Here is a 26,090-nt window from a genome sequence, read left to right as displayed (position 1 = left end):
TACTAACAGGGTTTACGCAGACACACTTACCCTATCCCGTCTCCCTGTCTAATTACGTGACAATTATCATTTCCCCCTTGAAGAAATGGACATTTACTCGACAACTTATCACCACTGAATTGCTACTTATTACATCGAGATCCTGGTACAACTCGAACAGCATGGCATACCTAATTAAACATCCTAATTACCCTTTGAATGCATACCCCCCCCCCCTCAGACGTAACAATATGTTAGGTTTATTGTCATAAAAAACATACAAGACCATACATACTCTGCAGACAAAAACGGTCATGTTTACATTCAATGAAACAGCAAACACCTGCATGTACCATTTCAAAATCAATCACAAGCATACAAACAAGAACAAATTATTCAATAAATATGTCGATAAGTTACAAATAAGCATAACTGGGTATATAAATATCAGAAAAAAAATAATCAGATAATGTTAATTACAGTTGAGAAACATTAAAATTTAAAACATTCAATCTTCTTATAATATAAAACACAATGCGTGTTCGTCTATTTGTGCATTTGTCTGTCCCACTTCAAAAGGACGATTTAAGAAGGGTTTTAAAGGCCAATCTTTTAACACGACTATGTTCACTATGGTCTATTTTTCATGAGAAAAAAAAGCTCGAAAATATTTTCCATGAAAGAGTAATTCCGTCTCTTCTTTTGGAAAATGTAGACGGTGACTTGCAGCCGGGCCTCAATAGCGGTGTACAGAAGCGTTAAAAAAACAAAACAATAAATTCAAGGTGCAGGGAGGTGAAATTCACTGCACGTGATGTGTAACGCACGCAGAGTAAAATGGGAATAAAGAAGATATAAGCACACCAGACGCTAGGCCAAGGCTTCAGACTTTGGTACGCTCACGAGGCTGAACTGTCGAAATGAAACCTCCCAGACGAAAAAGAAAATAAAATCACATTTGTACAGGTTGTGTTTTAAAAAACGCTTCTTGCTACGAAACGTAATATCTTCCAGTTTACTAAAATAACTCCAACCCGTCATTTTTGACGGGCTTTCATACGAGTAATCTATCTCTAATTCCAGCAATCTCTGTGTGTGTCTATCTGTTTGTCTGCGATCGCCGTTTCTCGACGACCGCTGGACTGATCTCATTGAAACTTGCCAGGAATATTGCCGGGGACCCCCGGATGTGCCTTTTCGAGGTTTGATATCGATCGGACGAGCGGTTCCCAAGTTACGGCCATTTATCTGTCGACCAATGACAAGACACGGTGCTATGACGTCACAATTAATATTTATTTATTTATTTGCACGATTGACGGTCCGATCTGATTGAAACTTGCCAGGAATATTGCTGGGACCTGCGGATGTGCCTTTTCAAGGTTTGATATTAATCGGACGAGCAGTTCCCAAGTTATGGCCATTTGTCTGTCGACCAATATCTGCGAGAGAGGGGGACGGGAGTGGGGGCGAGAGAGAGGGCGAGAGAGAGGGCGAGAGAGGAGTGGGGAGAGAGGAAGGGCGAGACTAGGGGGGATAGAGGGGGGCAAGAGAGGGGGATAGAGGGGCGAGAGAGGGGGAATGAGAGTGGGGTCGAGAGAAGGGGGGTGAGAGAGAGGGGGCGAGAGAGGGCTGCACATACTGGCACTCACCTACGGGCACCCGCCTACGGGCCCGTACTAGTGATATAAAAGATGTGAAATGTATTGACAGAGCAGAGCAGATTGTTGACAATGAGGGTTTCTGATAAAACAAAAACAATACACCTTATTTTGTTGTGAATTTGACAATTACACAAAAATATGAATACTAGACTGTTGGGATCTCTGAGTTCTTACTTGGGGGATGTGGATCTGGTGTGAGTTTCTCAACCACATTTGGGATAATTATTGGTGTCTTGGTGGAATCCTCATCTCCTCTTGATTCCTCAGGTCATGCATTATTGTCAGTGTCTGTGTGTCTGCTGGTCTTCAGGAACCACCAAGGTACCTTTGTGTTGTTGCAGTTCAATATGGCAGTTGTACAGCCTGGCATTCACCACTTCTTCCACTGACTCGTGCACAATTTCTACATCGCTGGATATAGACGGTGCTTTCGGCACATTTCTCAATAATCCACTCTCTCCTTCCTTCATCGGTGCATGCCTTCACGCCTCCAGCAGTCCAGCTACCCTACCCAATTTCTCCTCTCTGGCATGCCGTTTCATGCGGTGGGGAAATTTCCAGAATGTAGCTTGGTTTTTCCTTCTGGAACATCCACCTGACCAACGGGAACCTGTAGTCTCTATAAAGTGCACAATTCTTGGTTCTCTGATCATCCATTTGGCTTTCGTCAAAGCCATTTAATCTGGAACATGCTGCTTCGATGCCAACAATGGATGGACACCCTCAATCTCAAATAAGAGGTCAGGGCCATCATGCTGAATATTTATTGTGCATTTGATTGTCTGACCTCCCTCCCTCGTTCTAAACTGTCTGCTGATGGTATCTCGTATTCCCTCAAAGGCTGACGATAAGATTTCCTTTGTGCTTAAATTAATGGCGGGTGTATCCTTCAAGGAGTTCTGCAACTAATCCTGTTCTTTATGTACATTAATGGCCTCTCTTCTTCACTAAAATATGTCGTATCACTTTGCAGATGACTGGACTCTGTGCAGGATAATCCCTTACCCCTCCACCAGCCAGGCTGGGGGTGCCTCTCTGACGAACTCAAAAAACTCGAAATAAGCAAATGGTAATATAAATGGAGCACGTCTTTCTAATGCAGGAATAATGCTACATTCTCACGTTCGGCCTCCATAAGGGCCAACTGACAAATCCCCCAATATAATTCTGTTGTCAACTATTGGCAGAGCAACTGACTGGAGCTCCTGGACCTCACTACCTGCCGTCACTATAACCTGTCGTGACCCTCACTATAACCTGTCGTGACTGAGTTGTGTGTGGGCTCTCTACTTAAAGAGAAACAGACAACAATGAAATTAGATCTACAGTGTTTATTACACTTGCGAGCCTGGTGTTGGCGCAGTGGTTAGGGCAGCGGCTTGGGATCCAAAAGGTCCTGAGTTCAAGCCCCGTTGGGCTACTGAATTAATACACCAGGGGGTTGACTCAGCCTGTCATCCTTCCGAGGTCGGCGAAGTGAGTACCAGTGTACTGGGCCGGTGTATACCCCGGTTAAAATAGGTGTACCCGATCCCTGTGTCGTAAGAGGCGACCAGGGTTGCGTCAGGAAGGGCATCGGGCGTAAAACATGTGCCAAATCACTATGCCGATCATAAGGATGATCCGCTGTGGCGACCCCTAACGGGAGCAGCCGAAAGAAGAAGAAGAAGAAGAAGTGTTTATTACACTTGCAGCTGCTTATTCACTACACTCCGTGCTATTCCGGTCACGGTCACAATCCAATGCAACGGTTTAACCAGCACAACCTAGTGTCTAACCACAAGTCTACCAAGCTAATACAGTGTCAAAAACAGCTTGATCACGTTCGGCGGACAGTGTGTCACCTGGATGGCACATCAGGCCATAAACCATCCTATAAAGGAAAACAGAAACATCCATCAAGTGATATGCATGGAATAGCCAGCGCTGCAAAGAGACGGTTACGATGTAACAACACCTGTTACATTAAATCATTGCATTCTCGATTGATGTCTGGGACACTTTATCAGTACGTGTACCATCAAAGTAATCAACAAATTATATCGCCCCATGTGTTGTACAATACATGCATGTTGTGATGTCGTTACTGTAGTACGTACACACACACACACACACACTTCACACTTCACACTTCACACTTCACACTTCACACTTCACACTTCACACTTCACACTTCACACTTCACACTTCACACTTCACACACACACACCAACTAAAATTTGATATTTATCTTAGCATGGAGGAATGATGCCTGAACCATGGCAAACAAGCACAACCCCAACAACTGGACCCCTGGTACGTACAAGTACCACGAGCCATAATAGTGATCATCCTCCGATACAACCCTAGTAAAGTAATATTTCACATGATTGTCCTCATTATTATATAAGAAACACACTCTGTCCATTACTATAACTATATATCAGCCCGGCCAGCCTTGGTTACATATGACGGAGCCATAACACTTTTCCATGAGGCAATGCACATAATGTGCAGAACTTGGTGATGTCAGTCAGTCTCTGATACAAGTCCTGACACTTGTTCTTAATCGGGTTTGGGACTTAACGATAAAGACTGATTTCACTATTCAGTGTGCAATGTCATTCAATCCGAGATCACATGGCTTGGATCGTATTTTGGAAACTGTTACAATCTTTTTACAAGTCATTCATAAGCAGCTAAATCACAAACTAACATTAATAAACATATTTACATGAAACCTAAGAGACTCACCGTCCAGTGCTTGTGGACTGATGGTGCCATTGGGACCAGTAAATATTCTTCAAGTCGGAGAACAAAAAGCTTCACTACGAATAGTCCGAGACAGCAGGGAAACCTAAGAGAACTCTCCATCACGAGCGGTTGCGTTAGTCAGCAGAGCCTGTCCAACGGGAGACCACACGTACATCCTTAACTCGGTGCGAATCTCATTGCCGACCACTTACACAAAATGGCTTCCTTCTTGTTACGCCGTTTTCCAACGATGTGCACCGGAAGTACAGACACATGCTAAATAGCTCCTTCTGCATCGTGAGCAATTAGAACATCCGGTTAAAGGAGGAAAATAAACCATTTAGACATGAACAAAACAGCAAGATGAGTTATATGTCCTTAAAATGATGAGGACTATTCTTCACCCTGCCCCAATCTCTTCAATTGCATCTTTAAGCTGGCCTCCAAAACCAACCACCACCTCAGAATTCCTCAAAGAGCCGAGTCAATTTCCTTTGCCTTGCTCAGTTCATCACGGTTGCTGTACAAGGTCTTGACCCAAAGTTTCATGGAAGATAGCTCCCCCCCGGTGTGCATGATTTGCCTATTAAAGAGCCAACCATTTTCTTAATAAACTCGAAAGTTCATAGAACACGATACCCCACATAATGTTCAAGTACGGTTTATAGAGTTCAAGTACGCAGGGGTTATGTTCCTGGAAAATACCATGATAGTTAAAACCAATTTTGTATGGAAATAATGTGGATAGGTTCCCAGGATTCCAGAAAATATCGAGGAAGATTGGTGACAGTCAAAAATATCCACCTCACAATGAACATTCAGATGTAAAAAAAATATGAATCGGCTTTAGGATGAAGTGTCCTGCTGCGATGAAGTAGGCTTAGCAGTTAAAGCAGATGAAACATGGCCCTTCCCTTCTGTAATTAGTCAAAAGCCCCCACATATCTCTCTCTTTCTCTCTCTCCCTCTCTCCCTCTCTCCCTCTCTCTCTCTCTCTCCCTCTCTCCCTCCCTCCCTCTCTACTTCTCTCCCTCTCTCCCTCCCTCTCTCCCTCCCTCCCTCCCTCTCTCCCTCCCTCTCTCCCTCCCTCTCTCCCTCCCTCTCTCCCTCCCTCTCTCCCTCCCTCTTGTACCATACTCTTCACAGAGTTTCGGTGCCACTGACACAGCTTTTTGAGCAAAGTCTCTACTGGGTGGTTTGCCATTGCCTTCCCGGCAGTAGTGAGGACAGGAATTTGGAATTTGTTCATGGTGCCAGCGACTCTTCGCAAAGGACACTGTGGGGTCTTAAACGTCCATCAACTAGTGCCGGCAGATGGGATGCCCACTTTAACGCCCATCCGAGGGACGGCACACAAATTGATGAATCACCCTGCATGTGAAACACCGGGATGACAGTTTATAGCTGGGTCAGGATTCGAACCCGAGCGAGACAGCTTAGAGTGTAGTGTGCGTACCTCCAGCCAATCCTTCCAGCCCCAAAGCTGCCCACCTTTACTCCCATATGATGTAATCTCTGATATCGTTTCCTTTTGTAATCCGTAGGTGTTTCCTTTTTATTGTTGTGGGGTTGGGTCTCGGTGGCGAGCATGACTGCTAGGGGGAGCAGTCGAGTCGGCTCCACCGAACCCGGAATCTAGGTCGTACCTTTCAGATAAATCCGAAAGTACGGGTCCCTTACAGGACCATGAATCGCCAATAATTCGACCGCGTGGAGTAGGGTTAATTGCCAACTTTAATATACCTAAGTATCCACGCGGCAAAGCTACTGGGGAATTCACACCCTTGGCAGGCCTCGAGCGGAACGAGCCGTTACCGTACTTGAACCGTGCGTAACCCGAGCGGATGGTTACCGAGGCCCGTTGGTCCAAACGTATAACTACGGCAACGGCCTTCTTAATTCCCATTTGCAGCACGGCAAAACAATGATAGAAAGGACAAGGACAAGGACGAGATGGGACATTCAACAAGAGAGGAATTTATTTACAATAGGGGGAAGGGAACACTCAAAGAGCAGAGTTATCACGACTAAGCAAGGGAAATAATGTACAACAAAGAGCACTTAACAGTTCTACTTGGTGATGGTGTTGAGTCGGAAACGGGGTGGGTGAGACGCCCGCTCCTTGCCGATTGGCCAAAGAGGGACGCCATGCTTATGTTAAACTCCGCCAACAAGCGTGCGAAGAATGCCACGAGCAGAGTGTTGTTGTAAGAGCGAAGATGGGCATTGTTGTCGTTATAAGGGATGTAAAAATCCTCTCTATAAAATAACTCCGCAGCACACGTACAATTAATTCCCATTAGACGAGGGACGGGACCCTTACTAGAAACACGTACTTACCGATATAACTTATCTATAGGACCTGGCTGTTGTGTGCAGTAAGCTTCCAGATTCGTAACAATTTGTCTTTCTGCAGCTCCTAACACCAGCGAATCAATAATAAAATTAAAAATAAACACACACTCACCTCGACCAAGTTTATCCAAAACCTTCACTTTCCTCGATTTTTTTTTTTCTTTTTACATTTGGTTCACCACCAGCAGCATTTCTTCTCTTGGGAGCCATGATTAAAATCATTAAGGGCAACAATAACCGAAAACAAAGGAATTTATTACAATTACACTGAATATCACACCAAAGGAAGTGTTGATGTGGAGATAGGTGCAGTGCAGTAGTGTCTCTTAATACACTGGTGGACGTACCAGTGCTGTGTGTCTCATTTACCTCCTGCACTGCAGCAACCCCCCTGATTTACAATTAAATATGTAAAGTCAAATTATATGTGCAAAGTCAAATTTGTTCACAATCATCACTTCTTTTCGCCATTGTTTTATGCTTTAACGTCATTATTAACTGTGCAGGAAAAACAACAAAAGGCTTGTTTGCGTTGCGAGATAACCATCACAACTCAGCTGAAGAACCGCAATTGGTCGAAATTAAACCCCACGATAACTAAACAAAATTGGTACACAAGAGGTCGATGCGATTGGTCAAAACCCACGCTATTCAAACCTGTGATATTAAAGTGTTAACTGTACTTCAATATTTATAAAATAATGATTTTAATGATCGTTTAAAAAGATCCAGAAGTTCCATGCTGTTAAAGTAGACCAGAAGCAGTCCCAAATGCCACCATCGAACCTTTATTTAAATTGAAGGATATCGGACCCTGCTATTCACGGTGGATACGTTCCTGAAAAATGCCGTGAATGTCGAGGTCTGCGAATGTCAGCACATTGTTTAAAAAAAACAATATATATTTATTTATTTTCTGTTTTTTACATGGTCTCGGCTTGTGGAAGAGCGATTACACAGAACAAATCAGGACACAACGTAACAAAGGGAACAGCAGGAGAAAGGGAAAACACCAACAGCAGGGTGGAGGGAGAAGCTATATGGAGACATAAAAACAAGGGATGCAGCTAACTATGAGGGGAAAGGGAAAACGCAAAGTGTGGACAATATGAATACATCAGCAAAATTGTGTTTGACGAGTTTGTGATTTTGTCAAGGTCTGAGGAGAGGGAAGAGGCTGCTGCCCATCTGTCAGAAGGATGAGAGATATCACGGCAGCAGAGAGTGGAGTTATCAGCAAAGAGATAAAGAGGATTTTCCAGTCAGTGAGAACATTGATGAATATTACGAATAATATGTGGCCTACAACACTGTCTTGGGGTACTCCAGCCTTGATAGGGAGAGGAGATGAAAGGGTTCCATTGAGAGCCAGTTGTTGGCTATGAGAGTGGAGGAAGTCAGCAATCCACGAGTGGAGTTGGCCTTGGATTCCATTGGTAGACAGTTTGGAGAGCAAGGCAGGATGCCAGATTGTATCAAAATGTTGAGACATGTTTAGAGATGGCACTGATCTTATATCTGATAATGAGGGCCTCCACCATTGTTTGGAGAGTAGAAGCAGCATGTCCAAGGTAGAGTGACCAGATCTGAATCCAAATTGATGACCTGATATGAGGCTGTTGGAGAAGAGGAATGATTTTATGTTAACTGTGAAGATGGATTCCATGACCTTGCTGATGATGGGCAGTACAGTAAGCTAATTGGGCTGTCATTAAGGGGATCCATTTTTGCACCTTTTAATGTAATGCTGTGATGTTGGCTGATTTCCAATCTCTCAGATGGATATAGGAAACCAGTCCTGAAAAAAAGTGTAGAAATAAATAAATGAAAAAAGCGTGAATGTTGAAGCAGGTCACACTTTATGACCCTTGAATACACAGGGTCCATCCATCCATCGGGACCATACCCTGTGCAGTGCGTTGGTGCTGCCTAAGCAGTCTCCTTGACTATTGAGCACAATCCTGGACGGGTCGTCACTCTGACACAGGATACCAGCAAGCTGACACTCATTTTTCCGACCTCGGAAGGATGACAGGCAGAGTCAACCCCACCTGGTATTAATTCAACAGCCGAGTGGGATTTGAACTCGGGATCTTCAGATCCCAAGCCCACCACCCTAAGCATTGAGCAAACACCAGGCGCAAACACAGGGTCCCTGAATCGTGAATCTTCGAATAGTGGGGTCCGACAGTACTGCAAAACTGGAAGACTGAGGTTCTTGGAAGTATGATGAATGTGATTTGTGTACTACACAACTACAGTGTTCAAGTATTCAAGTATATAATAAATTTAAATGAAATAAGGGGTGTGAAAGTCATATAAATGAATTCTGGATTTTACCGCCATTTTCCGCAGTGTCCATTACATCACCCCATCTAACACATTACGTTTGTTATTCGTGCCTGTTGTTTGTGTCCTTTATGACATACATAAAAATAAGTTTCCTCATTGGAATGATTTTCAATTTTGTTTCCCTGCCAGGCAGACAGACAGTGAAAATGTTATCTTGCTCCTCTCTGCGCATGTGCAATTGGGACGAATTCAGGGCCAAAGTACGGTAACATGAGAAGCTTGTCTTCATATTCAAAATATAACATTCAATTTAAACCAGTTTCTCCTCAATCATCAACTCACAATCATAAACTGATAAGATGAACATACGGACATGAACCAATTGCTTCACCCTGCTTTTCGCTTCACATGCGCGGGATAAAAATAATGAGGAGACTGCTGTGTGCCAATATCATTTTATTTATCAACAATTATCGTTTATCATCAAGTATCAACCATGGAAACAAACTGAATGGTACAAATCAGTTCCATGTTGAACGATGCGGTCAACATCAGCTGTGGTCTGAGGAATATCGGGTGATCCCACATTCCGAGACCATATCCTCGGTTATATACACCTTAATACATAATGAAAAAAATATGATCGCTTTTGATGGGAGGGGAGGGGGTGAAGGGGAGAGGGTTAAGGGGAGGGCATGTTGGGTGTGCCCTTCCACCCCCCAACCCAGATCCACCCCTGACAGTGTTCAGCACACTTTTGGAATACATTTACAGATCGTGTATAACTGTAGGGCCCGATCTGTCTGCATGGTCCCAGTGTTACTTTGTCTGTGTGCATACAGGAATCCAGGTGGAGACAGAACATTCCAGCTGGTGCGTAGTGCCCTGTCTCTTTACTTGGCCCTTGTTCCAGAAGATTACCAGTACAGGCTGCTCCAAGCCAGGATTTATTTGCACCTTGGCATTGACTTAGGACAGGTGAGAAGAGAGGGTGGGAGAACACAGTTGATAACCACTGCCAATTTTCATGGGATGAAAATTATTGTGCTGTTTCGACGATGGGGAGAATGGTGTGCGAGACTTTTAAGTAATCACAAAACAATGTCAAGATGGTAAAATTTTAAGAAGATCAGGTCCAGAAGATTTCCATGAAGGATGGCAGCTTCTGGAGAGAGTGAGAGAGTACAAGAAAGTCCACTATCCAATCCAAGATCTGCTTCTAGTTAACCCTTGTGTTCCTGCTCCCTCACACCCATGTCTTTTCGTCTGTGTCCGCCTTTGCATACTCGCATCCCCTCATCCCCTCGCCCCCAATCCTCATGTCCCTTTGTCACACATTTCCCCACCCTCCCACAACCTCCACACACACCTCTCATCCCTCTGCTCCAATTCTTCCTCCTCCCTCCCCCCTCCCCCCAACTTTACAGTGTGGTTTACCAATATTTGAGGTCTCTGTGCCCTCCATCATCTTCCTCACCTTAAATGCCCTCATGGCAGATTCTACTTGAGATGAGGCAGAGTATCTCAACTCAGTTTTTATACATTTTTACAAGATCAAGGCTCATGGAACAGCTGGGTCATGGAGGGAATGAATGATAGTGGGACAGTGAGGTAACAGTTGGACACAATAAGCAAAACGAGGAATTTACAGGAAGAGGAAAGAAAGGTTGTTTTGGGGGGGGGGGGGCAGGGTGGGGTGAAGGAAACACAGCAACCTGCGAGTAAGATGTCTCGGCTAAGCAGGTCAATGGGGGTAAAGAATATTGTGAGTAAAATGGGAGATGGCATGAGATGATGGTGCACTGCCTGCATGAAGCCCTGGGGGAAGTGGGGGGGGGTGAGGGGGAGGGGAGAGTGGAAGATAACAGCATCAGCAAGGCGGTTCCACAGACTGGAGGAGTCAGGTACAAACCATTTGAGCTGCGCACTCAACCTGGATTCTTGAAAAATAATTCCAAGAGAGTATTACTGGAAGAATGTGTGTATCCTGGAGTTGATGCGGAGGCTCAGTGGGCCGAGGGAACAGAGGGAGCTGAGCTGAAGGAGAGACAGTAAAAAACAGAGGTGATGTCAGGGTCAGGTCAGGTATGGGAGCATGTGCCAGAACAGCGCATCGCTGCATCCACTTTCCGCCGGTACTCCAGGGGCCTCCGTCTGGCCATCCCCCAGGCAGATGCCAGGCCCATCCCCATCTCCTTGAGATGATGGTCAACCTGCTGCAACCATGAGGCACGTGGTCGGCCCACTGGCCTCCTCCACTCATGAGATTCCCTCACTGAGAGAATCTGGTGAGCAGGATCAGCGTCAGGAAAACAAGCCACATGTCCATACAGCCGCAACTGACGCTCACGGACTATGCAGGTGACAAATCTCATCCGAGTCTCTCTCAGCAACCGCTCGTTGGACACAAAATCCGACCAGCGATAGCCAAGGATTCTCCGAAGAGACCTGGTACCAAAGGAATTAAGTCTCCGTCTCAGATCCTTGGTCAGAGTCCAAGTCTCGCACCCATAGAGCAAGACTGGAAGTACCAAGGACCTGAAGACTCGGACTTTCGTCCTCCCGCACAGGTACCGGCAGCGCCACACCCCATGATCCAGTGAATCCATGACTCCCCAGGCCCGACCCAGACGTCTATTGACCTCTGACTCGCAGCCAGCAGAGACATGAATATCACTGCCAAGGTAAGTGAATCTCTCCACGACCTCAACATCCTCACCACAAACAGACACAGACAGGACAGCAGCATCCAAGATGTCACCGAAAGCCTGGATCTTCGTTTTGACCCAAGAAACCCGTAATCCCAACGGCTCCGACTCCTCATTCAGCACCTCGAGGGCCCCCAAGAGGATGTCTAAAGTCTCAGCAAAGATGACTGCATCATCTGCAAAATCAAGGTCCGAGATCTTGACATTGCCAAACGATGCACCGCAACTTGATCTCTCCGACATCCTCCCTAAAATCCAGTCCATACAAGTGCTGAAAAGTGTGGGGGCAAGTACACATCCCTGACGAACTCCAGTAACAACTGGAAATAAGTCAGAGATGGTACCACCACACTTCACAGCACTCTCAGTACCAGAGTAGAGTTCAGACATCAGATCGATCAGTTTTGGTGGCACCCCACGAAGACCAAGAATCCTCCAGAGGACATCCCGATTCACTGAATCGAACGCTTTACAGAGATCAACATAGGCTGCAAGCAGCCCCTGCCGAAACTCTCGTCTGCGTTCGGTGAGGACACGAAGTGCAAGGATACGGTCAATCGTTGACCTCTTTGGTGTAAAGCCTGACTGCTCTGGACGCTGGTGCTCAAGCAGATGGTGGCGAACCCTATCAAGAATTATCCGAGCAAAGACCTTGCCCGGCACTGAGAGCAGCGTCACCCCTCGGTAGTTGTTGCAGTCTTGGCGATCACCCTTCCCTTTCCAGAGAGGGACAACAAGGCCCCTCTTCCAGTCAGTTGGGATGATGCCTGTGTTCCAGGCAGAGCACAAAACTGCATGCAACGACACGAGTGCAGCATTTCCACCAGCCTTGAGAAGTTCAGCATGGATGCCACAGATCCCTGGAGCTTTGCCCTGTTTCAACTGGTTCACCGCAGCCCATGTTTCCACAAGCGAAGGTGGACCACAGTTGATTCGAGGGTCAGCAACAGGGATTGTAACACCCTTGACGTCCAACTCGACAGCTGGGGGATCAGCCTGGTACAACCGCTCAAAGTAACCGGCCCAGCGGGCCTTCACTTCGGACTCCTCTGTCAAGAGCCTACCACTCTCTGCTCGAACTGCAGTGCTCCGAGGGATGGGCTTGGATGAACGTAATGCGCGAATTCCCCTGTAAGCGGGACGAGAATCACCTGTCCACAGGTGATGCTCTACCCCCTCACAGATTCCTCGCACATAGGCCTCCTTGTCCACCCTCAGTGCACTTACAGTTTTACGCCTCAGCTCCCTGAACAGCTCAGCTCTGCCATTCAGCCTGGCCCTGCGACTCTGGTCAATGGTATCCAGTGTCCCTTGAGAGACAAAATTCTTCTTTGCCCTGCGGTGAGCTCCAAGGCATCCACCGGCAACATCAAGGACGGTGGTCTTGAAGGCGCTCCACAACAAGCACCCAGACCCCCCAAGTATCCACTCAGCCTGTTCGCAAACTCCTCAGCTACTCTCTCATCCCTGAGCTTGGCAACATCCAGCCTAGGCTGGGATGGTACCATTCTCCAGGATTTAAGGTGCAGCTTTAGAGTTGCTACAACATGCCTGTGGTCAGTATTGAGGAACTGAGCACTCCGGTAGACCCTGCAGTTCTGGATCATCCTCCAACGACCGTCAATGAGGACATGGTCAATCTCCTTTGCCACACCGCCAGACTTGGAATTCCAAGTCCAGCGATGAGCTTGTGGGCGCTGAAACCATGAACCAGCCACCCTAAGTCCATGACTTCTTGCAAAGTCAAAGAACTTGGTGCTATTCTGGTTCATAGTTCCTGACCCATGGGGACCAACACATACCTCATAACCATCCCTATCAGTTCCAGTCGATGCATTGAAATCCCCCAAGACTAGAAGTGTATCTCGTCTGGGGCACTGATCAACCACAGACTCGAGTGTGGCGTAGAATGCATCCTTCACGGTTAGATCACTCGCCTCAGTCGGAGCATAAACAGAGACCAGGGAAATGACACCTAAGGAGTGACGAATCCTTAATCTCATAATACGCTCGTTGACCGGTGTTACCTCAATTATCATTGGGGTCAGCTTATTGGACACAGCTACAGCAAATCCTTGGGTATGGTAACCATCAGAGCGACCAGACCAATAGTAGGTGTAACCACCCACCATTATCTCGCCGCAATCCGGTCTCCGAACCTCAGAGAGAGCTGCAATCCCGATGTCCAAACGCTTGAGCTCAGATGATAACAGAGACAGGTGATCATCCTCTCTTAGGGATAGGACATTCCAGGCACCCACCCGAAGGGACCGCCTCAGGTTAACCCAAGGAGACCGCCGTCTGGTAGACGACACCTCAGCACCACTCCGACACACTCTCCCGCAATCTGACCCAGGGATGTTACCCCGCGGTTTCCCTCCTATCATCAAAGATTGGGGGTCCTGAAAGCTTTGCCCCAATCCCGTCATCCGGTGAGCTGCCCTGCGAAGGGAAGCTGCACAGGAGGTACTCCCACGGAGTGGGTTTTCAGATTTTTTTGCGTTTTTGCGTTTTGCGGAATGAAGGGTTTTACGGTGGCCGGAGTGCAAATCCTGCCACCAACCTCCTAATAAGAAGTAACCCAACTGCAGGAGGACGTCCGCAGACACAGTTGGGCACTAGATATGGATGGCCGTTGGCTCACAAGGAGCTCCTCCGCCCTTTGACAGGTTTTGTTTTTAATCCTGCTGGGTGTCCATATCCAAGCACCCTCCTCACCAGAAAACCTGGTGGGGGAGACGGTTTAGTCGCCGACAACCCGACCATGGAACAGGTTAGTACAGGTTTACATGGTACCTGTAGCAGGTCACAGATCGAACCTGACCTGACTACCAACTACCTGACCTGACCAGAGGTGATGTCAGAGCATGAAACCTTGTGCTTCAGCCTCATCATGGAAGATTCTAATAATTGAGAGACCCTTAGATTCTTCAGAATCCAGGAGACAGAGTAATGCTAGTACTCCTGTCTAAAGGAGAGAGTAGTACTCCATTGAGATACAGACAGAGGTCTTGTAGGCTGTGAGTGAGTAATTCAGATTTTTCAAGGAAAGCCTTTGTGACTTGGGAATCCATCCATACACCCATCGGGACCATACTCTGTGCAGAGCATTGGTGCTGCCTAAACAGTCTCCTTGGCTATTGGGCACAATCCTGGATGGGTCGCCACTCCGACGCAGGATACCAGCATGCTGGTACTCATTTTGCCGACCTCAGAAGGATGACAGGCTGAGTCAACCCCACCTGGTGTAATTCAACAGCCAACAGGGCTCGAACTCAGGACGTGGGAATGGGCAGCAGAAACTCCGGAGAAAATTGTCAGAAAAAGGCACAGAATTATCAGACATCCTGTGAGAAGAATGTTTCTCTAAAGCAAGCAATGTCCAGAGCTCCGGCAGTAACCTACGGTAAGTTTAGAGATCAGGAACATTAGAACAGAGATCTCGAATATTGGTGGACCACACTGTTGGGGAGTGTCGAGGAATAGGAGCTGAGAAGGCTGGAGGGTGTGTGTGGGTAGAATGGGGGGTGATGGCATTGGTCAGGGGGTTGAGCATTGGGGGAGAGGGGAAGGACGGAACAAGGGGGTGAGGGGCAATGGGACATGAAGGTGGTCACAGGGTAAAAGATGTGTGTGGGAGGGAGCAGGTGTGGAGGTTCACCAACAAAGCAGGTTCACAAACTTTGCTCATGGAAGCACATATTTGATTGGATAGTGTGTTTTCTTGCACTTTCTCTCCATCCTTCATCAAATCCTTCTGAGCTTGATCTTGTTCCTCAAGATTGTCTCATCTTGATATGCTTTTGTTATCCTTAAAAATCTTGCATACTGTTCGGGTTGCAAGTTTGTTTGGTTTACTATGAGATTCACTGTTTCCTTCCCTCCCCTCTATCTCCCTTTTGCTGTTTGTTATTAGATTCGCTGTATATGCGAGATATCCCTTATTGTCGGGTTTTCTGTGTGTGTGTGTGTGTGTGTGTGTGTGTGTGTGTGTGTGTGTGTGTGTGTGTGTGTGTGTGTGTGTGTGTGTGTGTGTGTGTGTGTGTGTGTGTGTGTGTGTGTGTGTGTCTGTCTGCAACGCGAGGCTCCACAGCACGAACCAGTGAACCGATTTCGATGAAACTTTGCCAACAGGTGGAATATATACTGGGAATGTGCGCGTTTGAATTTCTTTGCCGAGCAACCACCCGTTGCTGTGCAGCGGCCGAAAAACTGCGTACAGTATTTTCAATACTTGTCCTTCTATTCAGTTTTGAATGTAGAGAAACGAGACTTCGGAATTAAACACTTCGAGATATTTAGAAAATTTTACTCGAGCCGATTTTTGATTGAGTTTTTATTTTTCAAATGGTAGTCCTTCAAAAATCGGGTGTCTATTCACCGTCATTTTTTATGAGGGGCTTAAGAAAGTGGGCGGAGCTTAGGGAAAGTGGACGTGGTTGATGAAAAGTGGGAGTGGCATAGGAAAGTGGGAGTGGCTGATGGAAAGTGGGCTTGGCTTATGAAAAATATTGTGTAGTTCAGGAGGTGTGGTCAAGCAAGAGCGTTGAGAGAAGTTTATCAGGTTTTGTGTGTGTGTGTGTGTGTGTGTGTGTGTGTGTGTGTGTGTGTGTGTGTGTGTGTGTGTGTGTGTGTGTGTGTGTGTGTGTGTGTGTGTGTGTGTGTGTGTGTGTGTCTGCAACGCGAGGCTCCACAGCACAAACCAGCAAACCGATAATTTATTTATTTACCGAAAATGATTCCACGATCCACACACCACCTCCAATTATTTATTTATTTACCGTAAACGATTCCCCACCCACACACCACCTCCAATTATTTATTTATTTACCGAAAATGATTCCACGACCCACACACCACCTCCAATTATTTATTTATTTACCGTAAACGATTCCACGACCCACACACCACCTTATTTATTTATTTATTTCCCGAAAACGATTCCCCACCTACACACCACCTCCAATTATTTATTTATTTACCAAGAATGATTCCATGACCAACACACCACCTTTAATTATTTATTTATTTACCGTAAACGATTCCACGACCCACACACCACCTTATTTATTTATTTATTTACCGAAAACGATTCCCCACCCACACACCACCTTATTTATTTATTTATTTACCGTAAACGATTCCCCACCCACACACCGCCTCCAATTATTTATTTATTTACCGAAAACGATTCCATGACCCACACACCACCTTTCATTATTTATTTATTTTCCGAAAATGATTCCACCACCCACACACCACCTCCAATTATTTATTTATTTCCCGAAAACGATTCGCCGACCCACACACCACCTTATTTATTTATGTATTTACCGTAAATGATTCCACGACAGACACACCACCTTTAATTATTTATTTACCGAAAACGATTCCCCACCCACACACCACCTCCAATTATTTATTTATTTCCCAAAAACGATTCCCCACCTACACACCACATCCAATTATTTATTTATTTACCTTAAACAATTCCACGACCCACACACCACCTTTATTTATTTACCGAAAACAATTCCCCACGCACACACCACCTTATTTATTTATTTATTTACCGTAAACGATCCCACGACCCACACACCACCTTTAATTATTTATTTATTTTTCCGTAAATTCCACGACCCACACTCCACCTCCAATTATTTATTTATTTTCCGTAAACGATTCCACGATCCACACACCACCTTCAATTATATATTTATTTACCGAAAACGATTCCAGGACCCACGCTCCGCCTCCAATTATTTATTTATTTTCCGTAAACGATTCCACGATCCACACACCACCTTCAATTATTTATTTGTTTACCGAAAACGATTCCACGACCCACACACCACCTTCAATTATTTATTTATTTACCGAAAACGATTCCACGACCCACACACCACCTTCAATTATTCATTTATTTACCGAAAACTATTCCACGACCCACAGACCATCTCCAATTATTTATTACTTAAAGTGGGCGTGGCTTATGAAAAATATTGTGTGGCTCAGGAGGTGTGGTCAAACAAGAGCATTGAGAGAAGTTTATCAGGTTTTCCGTGTGTGTGTGTGTGTGTGTGTGTGTGTGTGTGTGTGTGTGTGTGTGTGTGTGTGTGTGTGTGTGTGTGTGTGTGTGTGTGTGTGTGTCTGCAATGCGAGGCTCCACAGCACAAACCAGCAAACCAATTATTTTTCAAATGGTAGTCCTTGAAAAATAGTGTGTCCATTTACCGTCATTTTTTATGAGTGACAGTTGGCAAAATACGCAATAGGAAAAATCTTGCCAGGCAGAGGAACAATTGTATGTGAACCAATACGTCTTGGCAATCAATCATCGTCGGTGGATCGGTCAGAATGAAAAGCATCGTATCCAGCGCTTCGATCTTAGCGAATCCCTCGTCGCCTACCGGCTTGTCCCCTTGCTTGTTGCTCTCGACCTGTTGCTCCACTGTTGCACTCTCATCATGTTGTCTCTCTGCCATGTGTGACATCATTCTTCCATGTTCCCCAATTGTATATTCCATGAGCTCCAAAAACGAAGAAAAAAAAGAAAATACAAAAATACAGGTCGAGAGTGAAGCTCATCCTGAATGCAGTGAGTTCATATATCCCTGAATAGTAAGCCCGACCTGGTTAAACTCCCAAAATTACGGCTTAATGCACATCTTGACTCTGTTGTTCCACTTTTATTACTTGGCGATAAAAATTTTTTCGCCAAGTATGTTGGTTTGTAGCATTTGTCTTGTTTATCTGTGTGTGTGTGTCTGTTTTTTACTTGGCATAAACCATTTCTTTTTTGATAAGTATGTTGATCGCTTCCATTTGTTTGTCGGTCCGCTCACCTTTAATCGCCTACAGGTTACAATTTTAAACAGATCTTCACGAAACTTCACCAAATGGTGGAGTTGGTGGTCTGACAGAATCCTTTTTAATTTGAGGTCAAAAGGTCATCATAGGCCAAAGGTCAACTCTTTTAAATGTCTAAAATCCTCAATTTTGATCTGATGAACTTGAAATTTGAAGAGCATTTGCCTATCAGGTCACTGAATTCAACCACCAATTATTTTTTTAAGGTCAAAAGGTCAGCATAGGCCTAATTTCTAAAAATGAGAGATGGGGTCAAAAACTATATATAATCATGATATCACAAAAAGTTGCGGATGAGTTGTGTCAAAATTAGGTGGATGTGAGTTGGTTCGGTGATGCAAACAAGGGGATTCGATTTTGGTTCAGATACAGCCAATCAGTGGGATACAAAATTTAAACTGTTCAGCCTGGCGGAGGTGTGCGCTCCACTGAGTGCCGTTCTGGTTCGCCAAGTGTCACTCCGAGTGTTTTTTCATTTGCAGTATTTTGTTGAACTGTCATGCAGCACTTACTTGAAGCCTTGGATAGAAGTGTGGGTTTAATCCCACCTTCCCCTCCAGGGCTTCAAGTAAGTGGTGCACCATCCTTCCCCTCAATCTTTGTTATCTATGTGAATCCTAACTTATCCAGCCCTCTTACTTGTCATTCAAGTGTTTACTCCCCTCCTCTGCCTTCTTTCCCTGTTTGTTCATTCCTTTGCTTATTTTGCCCAACTGTTGCCCCACTTGACAGGTTATTGCCTGTTTAACCCTCTGCCCTCTCACTATTTTTTGAGATTTGATCTTTATATCGAAAAAATAAATACGAAGGATACTTAAGAAATTGAAGCTCTTCCAGCAGCCTTGTTTTTGATGGTGTTTAAAGTTGGTAGTTAGGTGGCTGGGTTTAATTAAATAGATTTGTGGTTTTAAAAATTCCTCCTTTTTTGAAAACCTATTAAGATTTCTTCCACCCCACTCCCCCACCCCCTCTTCCACTCCTTAAATTCCCATTGCACATCTGTTTATAGGGCATGCGCTAAGGATGTCATGTTGACGCGACGGACAAAATAATTTGGGGGAAGGACGTACACTCAATATGTTTTCATGGTGTTGCGGTTGTCGGAACCACATGCATACAACAGATAGTTGTCCTGAGTCAGTTATTCCAATAATATACGTGTAGTTAGGTCCCTACCTTTTGTTTAGTGGGAAAGCAAGGGGGTGCATTGTGATGGGCTATTAGTTAGGATTAATAAATCATTTTTCCCCTTTTATTTTATTCCCTCCTTTTACGCTCCACGGTGCCATCATCTCACTTGCTACCCTCGTTTCGCTGGCCACAGCGTACCACCGTCTACCCCGAGTCTCACTTTCTGAGTAAAAATCCCGACATTCGGCTGGACAAACACTGTAGCTGTACCACATCCACCTGCCAAAGGCCAGACATGCGCGACATGGGTGGACCATACCAGAGTCTGGCTGAAACCCAGCCCAGAAAGGCGGACCACGTGAAGGGCCGGTCCAATCGGGATGCTCGGATCGCACGATGACGTCGGTTTCGAAATGGCTCCTCCCTGAACTCCGGGCTCTATAAAGTACGGAGCAATCCTCGGAGAGTGGTCGAAGTTGCTTGGTTGAAGTCGAAGTTGGTTGGTTGAAGTCGAAGTTGGTTGAAGTGATGACCGACCAACCGATCGAAGTTAGTTGGTTGAAGTGGTTGCGAAGGTAGTTGGGTTGGTTGGGAGGAGAACTGAAGAGTGAAGGAATTGAAAGGGGTTTGGAGTAGTTGGAAGTGAGTGTTCCTGCTACTTGTCTCCGCCGACACGACGTTGAACCGCCCCTTGCTTCTCGACCAAGCCTCCTGTCTGGCCCCGCTTTCTGTTCCTTATCTCCGATCTCATGACCTCGACGAACGGCCTCATGCCTGGTCCTGCCTGCTGCTCATCTCTCGCACCCCCCCCCTTTGGACTCCCCTCTTCCCCACTCGAGCTCCTCCTGCAGACACGATCTCCACACGTACGGTTGTGGCAGAACAACTCAACCATTGTTGGGTGCCGCACGGCGCACCATGGAGCATCCCTCCCCCGAAACGCTCAGGTACCGAGAAACTGTAACCTCAACTCCCTCTCTCCCTTGCTGGAAAAAGTCCCTTTCGCAATTGGGTTTACTTTGTCTGAGTGTGTGTCTGAGAATGTTGATGTCTATCCGTTAAGTAAGCCTGTATAAGATCTTTTATTGTTGTGATTGTTGCTTTATTAATCTCGCGTCAAGTCTGCACTGTGTCTGCTTTGTAACTTGCTTGTAAAATTGCCGCACCCCACATCTCTCTCATCTTTCCCTGCATTACACCCCCAATAAACCTTTGTTGTGCCACATGCTTTTCCTCGCTTTTTGTAAATAAATAATTGTTGATGAAATGTTCCCAGCTCGCCTTTGTCTTTTCCCTCATTGGTCCAGCATGGTTCGAATCCAGGTTTAGCCGGGTGTTTATTCCCAACGATCCGTTCCTTCAAGCCGGTACGTCCTTGGCAGTGTCACTCGGCTGCATCCGATCCAGAAAGGTGATCCGATCCAGGAGAGTGATCCGGTTCGGACAAGGCGTACCGAGAGCATGGTTCCCCGTTAGTTAAACCGCGTGGTTAATTAGGTAACCCGATTCACCCATAGGCGGAGGACCCCAGGTCACGTGGGTGAGTTATTGGCGTCCAGGGTCAGTTAAGCGACCCACCGTGTCACGGAATTATCCATGAGCGACGGCCTACAATTCTGGGGAGTCTGGTGGGAATCAACGTAGCTTTCCCCACCTATTGGTCTTCTCACCCGACCCCGCCGGCCTGCAACAATAGCTTTGTTGAAAGATAATATGAATGACTTCATCAAAGCTTTTAGGCTCCAAAGTACAGATCCAGTCATTGTTTATTTGTATCGTGTGCAGGACGTTGATGGTTTTTTTTCTTTTCTTCTGGTTGACAGGTCGTTGAGAGTCTTCATCAGATACATGGAATGGATCCTCTCCAGCAGGGCATCATTGCAGACCTCATCGAGCAGGCCAAGGAACGATGTGCCGACACTGCGGATGACGCTGAGGCTCGCGTGAAGCAGCGTATGGATCCTGGCAATGAGCGGGTGCACTTTGCCGTTGGGCTTGTGATGAAGCACAAAAGGTAGAGTGGAGTGATGGGTTTCTTTATTGTGTTCACACTTGTGTTCCTGAAAAGCATCCCTAAGTTTGGCAGGTTAAATGACCAGGGACACACTCACAACAACAGAGGGCAAAAGTTCATTCTGCGTATTCATCTTACTACTTTTCCTCTTATTGTCCGCTCCTCCCTCTTTCTCTTCATCCCCACCCATTGTCTTTTTCCTTACTCTTTGTCATATTAAGTCACCCTTCCTCTTCTGCCCCTTCTTCTTCTAATGACACCTCTCTCTCCTCTTCTTCCTCTTACCCTTCCAAAAACGTCATAACCTCCATCACCGAAGGTGGACTGGTGTTATATTGTTGCGGGCCGGGGATCGGTTGCGAGCACGACCGCTCGGTGGAGCAGTCGGGTTGACTCTGCTGAACACCCGGAATTTATAGGTCATCACCCCGGATAACTCCGGAGCCGACAGGTCCCTTATCAGACCAAAGATCGCCAATAAGTCGGCAATGTGGGATAGGGCCGATTGCCAATTTCAATTTACCAAAATAACCACGTCGTCCAAACTACTGGGGAAATGCACCCTCGGCGGAGCTCAAACGGGACGAGTCGTATGCGTGCTCAAACCGTGCGTGACCGGAGCGGATGGTCACCGACCTTCCGTCGGTCCCAAATGCACACCACTACGGCAACAACGGCCTTCTTTAATTCTCCCAACACGCACCGCGTTAAACCAGTGAAGAAAACACAAAAACGAGCTGATACATTTAACACATGGGTATTTATTTACAATAGATGGGGAAGGAGGGAAGCACGTAAGGGCAGAGTTATCACGACTAATAGAGATGCAAGTATGTACAGCAAAGAGCACTTAAACAATTCCTACTTACAGACAGGGCCCACAGACAGACACACACACACACAAACACACACACACACACACACACACACACACACACACACACACACACACACACACACACACACACACACACATACCCAGAAGGACATGGACCTTCCCACCTCGTGCGGTCTTCGACGAGACGAGCGACCCAGACCAGCGTCGCGATGCGGTCCGAAGAACCAGGTGCCAGTAAGAGGCGATGGAAGAACCAGGCACCAGCAAGACGCGAGCAGAGTCGAGAGCTCCGTTCAGCAGTCGTCCTGACAACCGAAACTTTCTTCTTGGTCCGATCGCGCCACAACCTTATTCACCCTTGTCCAGGGGTGGAGGGGACGCCTCCTCCCTCCCTGCTTTCCCTCACTGGACGGTTTTGGGCGCAAAGTGCGCTCGTCGCCCTGTCATTGCCCAAAACGGGTGCCTAGGCCGTTGATTGGACCGGGGGGGGGGAGGGGGGGCGTGACGGCCATCGCTGCGGACGGCCCACCAAACAGGCAGAAGAAAATTATCCTGCATGGGCTCCACCCACGTACGTGCTGACACGCACGCGTGCAATGGTGCCAGTGGAGGATGGTGGGAGGAAGCGTGGTGAAGGTGAGGGTGATGCTGGTGTTGTAATTGATGTTGGTGGTGTAAAAATAAAGGAAAACCCTGACATTCAAAATAACTCCGCAGCACATGAACATTTAATTACCCATTAGACACAGGTAGGGAGCCCTAACTATAAACACATACTTACCGATATAACTGTTCTATAGGACCTGTATGTTGAGTGCTCATGGCTTCCAGATTCGTAACACTACCCCCTCCCCTTTTTACAGACTCGTCCCGAGTCGTCAAATTTTCGTGTGACCAGCATGTGTAAGTTCTCCCCTAGTACATTTTATCTTCGGATCCCTGAGTGCGACTTTTTTTTTTATACATGTCCCAAAAATAAATAACCTAATGTGCTGCGTAACTAACAGACTCACTCGGACAACTTAACTCCAATTGTGGGCGCTAAGACAAATGCACGGGTGGGTTAAAGTTATTTACAATTTTTACCTTAACTAATATTTACACTAACCATGGCCCAGGACCGGTCATCTTTGGAAAAGAAGGCACAAATAATGTCAACAGTTTGTGTGGGCGAGTGCTCAGCAGCTGGTTGGTCAGACGTCTTCAGGGCCTGCTCAAAAGGTCCCTCTTTTGTCACTGAACCTTTTTTTTTTTCAGTCTTCAGCTGCTGGAGGCAACTCAACCGAACACGGCAGGCCATCCGCCATCCCACAGGCCATATGAAGTGGCCTTTATGCAAGAGGAAAGACATCGCCAGGCTGCTCAATGCAGTCTACGGCTCATTTGAATGAATGGCTGGAGATGGATGCAAGAACACAAAAATGATGGATGCAAAGACAAATGATCACACAGGCTGCTCAAATGCAGTCCCCGCGTGCGGCTGCCTGCAGGGCAGTCTTGGCAAAACACACGATGATCCTGGCGCACATGGTGATGGTGACACAGGGGCAATGCAAAAAGGGTAGCAGGCATGGGGTCATGACAAGGCAAGCAAATGAGGCATGGCAAGGCAAGGCCATGCGGACCAGGAACTGCAGCACAAAGCATGCTGGCCTCTGGTCTCGTTCAGTGAAGTTTATGGAGGGAGTGCGGTGGTGCAGGCCGCTCTGGCAACGGGCTCGGACCTAACCTACTGTCTCCCCCCAACCTATCGCCTTTGCCTGTCTCTGTCCATACCCACTCCCTTAATTTGCAATAACAAAACAACAAAATTTAGACCCCCTCTTTACTTTTATTTATTTATTTATTGCTAATTTTTTTTTCCTTTATAATTCCAAGTGTCCCTAACCCCCTTTCTGTCTTTGTCCGGCTAACCTATCCTGTCAACCTAACCTACTCCCAACCCCTAAAATCCTTTGTGGAGGGGAATAAGGAAGATGCTAGCATCCTGCCTCGAGGCCCAACAAAGCCTCAGAATGACCTCCCACATAGTTCAGCCATCTTTCCAAGGTGCGTCCAGCGGCCTACAGAGAGCGAAGGGATGGATGGTGCAAAGGGGTACATTTCCTTACTATCTTAGCATTTATTACCCCGGGGTTTTTCAAAACGCCTGTCACTCTAAACTATTGGTTCTAGAAACCATGATTCCCATCGCCTGTGTTGGTGTCCATTATTAATTTGGCTCTGCCCACAAATTTTCTTCCGTGCCCTTGCACAATTTCGTGGCTGGGCAGCATGGCTCACTTGGCAGGGATTTCCCTCCTGCCGGACTCTAACTATGGCACTCCTGTGCCCTAAGGCTGTCTCCAAGCCTACCTGATCCCTCTGAATGCGGGAGGTTGCGCTCCCTGGCATTACCCCCCTCCGATGCCCACGTGGCATTTTGGTGCTTCCGACCCCTTTCCGAGGGTCGCCCGTGGCCACTACACTATCCCGGTCCCTTGGACCCTTGGCCTACTCTGGCCGACTGTCCGGTGCCCTCTAATCGATACTCACCTTTCAACAGCCTCGCTCCCAGCCGGTCGTTGACTTCTTCACCCCTCCAAATGGGGTTCGTGCCTTCATCCACCACCAACAACAGAATGACCTCCATTTGGTAAATTTAACTCACCCACTAACTAACATTACACTGACCCCGGGATCACTTGGGTGGGTTTCACTCCTCCCCCCCACTCATTCATTCGCACCATACATTCTACAGTTACTCCACTCACACACTCGGGCCCGCTAACCCATATTCACTCAACATGCTCCTTTCTTTTTCAAATTCACTCCACACTCTACTTATTTTCCCCCAACTAACTCGTGCTCCCTGTCATCCCTTGCACAAGTGCACGTTCCATTTAATCTACGTAGCTAAGCTATGTCCCCACTACACATTCTATGTCTGTCCGTGTCTTCAAAAATCCATTTTCAAAATCTAACCTAGCATTCCCTCTCACTAGTCCATGGGCCCCATGGAGGACAGCTCATGCCCCCATGAGGCTGGTCTATCTACACTAAACCCTTTCCGCTAACTTGTGCTCCTATGCCCAAACAGGATGCTTGCCACATCTTGCCGTGTACTGGAAGCGAGGCTTTTTTTCTTTTCTTTTTGCACCGCCAAGGTGGTGGTTTACGGCTTGCCCGTTCGTCCCTTCCATCGGGCGATAACTGCAGCCTTAACGTCGCCCTGTGCATCCCAACAAGCGCTCGCTTCCGAGGGATTCCCCACGCGGAACAACGTGCGCTGTTCACCCGGAGCTCGCGTTGCGAGGTCCGGGCTGATTACGTCACTCGCGCACCGAACCTGCGCAGTTGCCCATGCAGGTTTGCACGAGCGCATCGTCCCGGGAACTCGCTCTGCGCGTTCCGCGAACAGAACACGCGGCATGCAGCACGTGGAGCTTCGCACACGCGCTCACGTGGGAACCCACGTGTTCCAAATTCACCCAACACTCGCCTACCTTTTAACCGTCCACGCGACG

At 46.8% G+C, this 26,090-nt stretch overlaps 1 protein-coding gene across 2 annotated transcripts in view; it reads left to right on the top strand.

The window, feature by feature from the left end:
- The window catches only part of FBXO21 (F-box protein 21), a 102,726-nt gene that overhangs the window by 39,497 nt on the left and 37,139 nt on the right, over window positions 1–26,090 (top strand). The window contains exons 9-10 of one of the 2 annotated variants that reach the window (XM_085887171.1): window positions 9,866–10,001; window positions 21,556–21,746. In XM_085887171.1, the coding sequence (XP_085743297.1) occupies window positions 9,866–10,001; window positions 21,556–21,746 (327 nt within the window). Of the gene's footprint in view, window positions 1–1,984; window positions 2,340–9,865; window positions 10,002–21,555; window positions 21,747–26,090 lie in introns of those variants that run through there. The other variant, XM_085887172.1, reaches the window with a different exon arrangement.

Source organism: Eptatretus burgeri, chromosome 7 (assembly GCF_056783735.1).
Source record: "Eptatretus burgeri isolate ZD-2024b chromosome 7, Ebu_testis_v1, whole genome shotgun sequence".
Classification (NCBI taxonomy): domain Eukaryota; kingdom Metazoa; phylum Chordata; class Myxini; order Myxiniformes; family Myxinidae; genus Eptatretus; species Eptatretus burgeri.
This window is presented reverse-complemented; position numbering and strand designations above follow the sequence as displayed.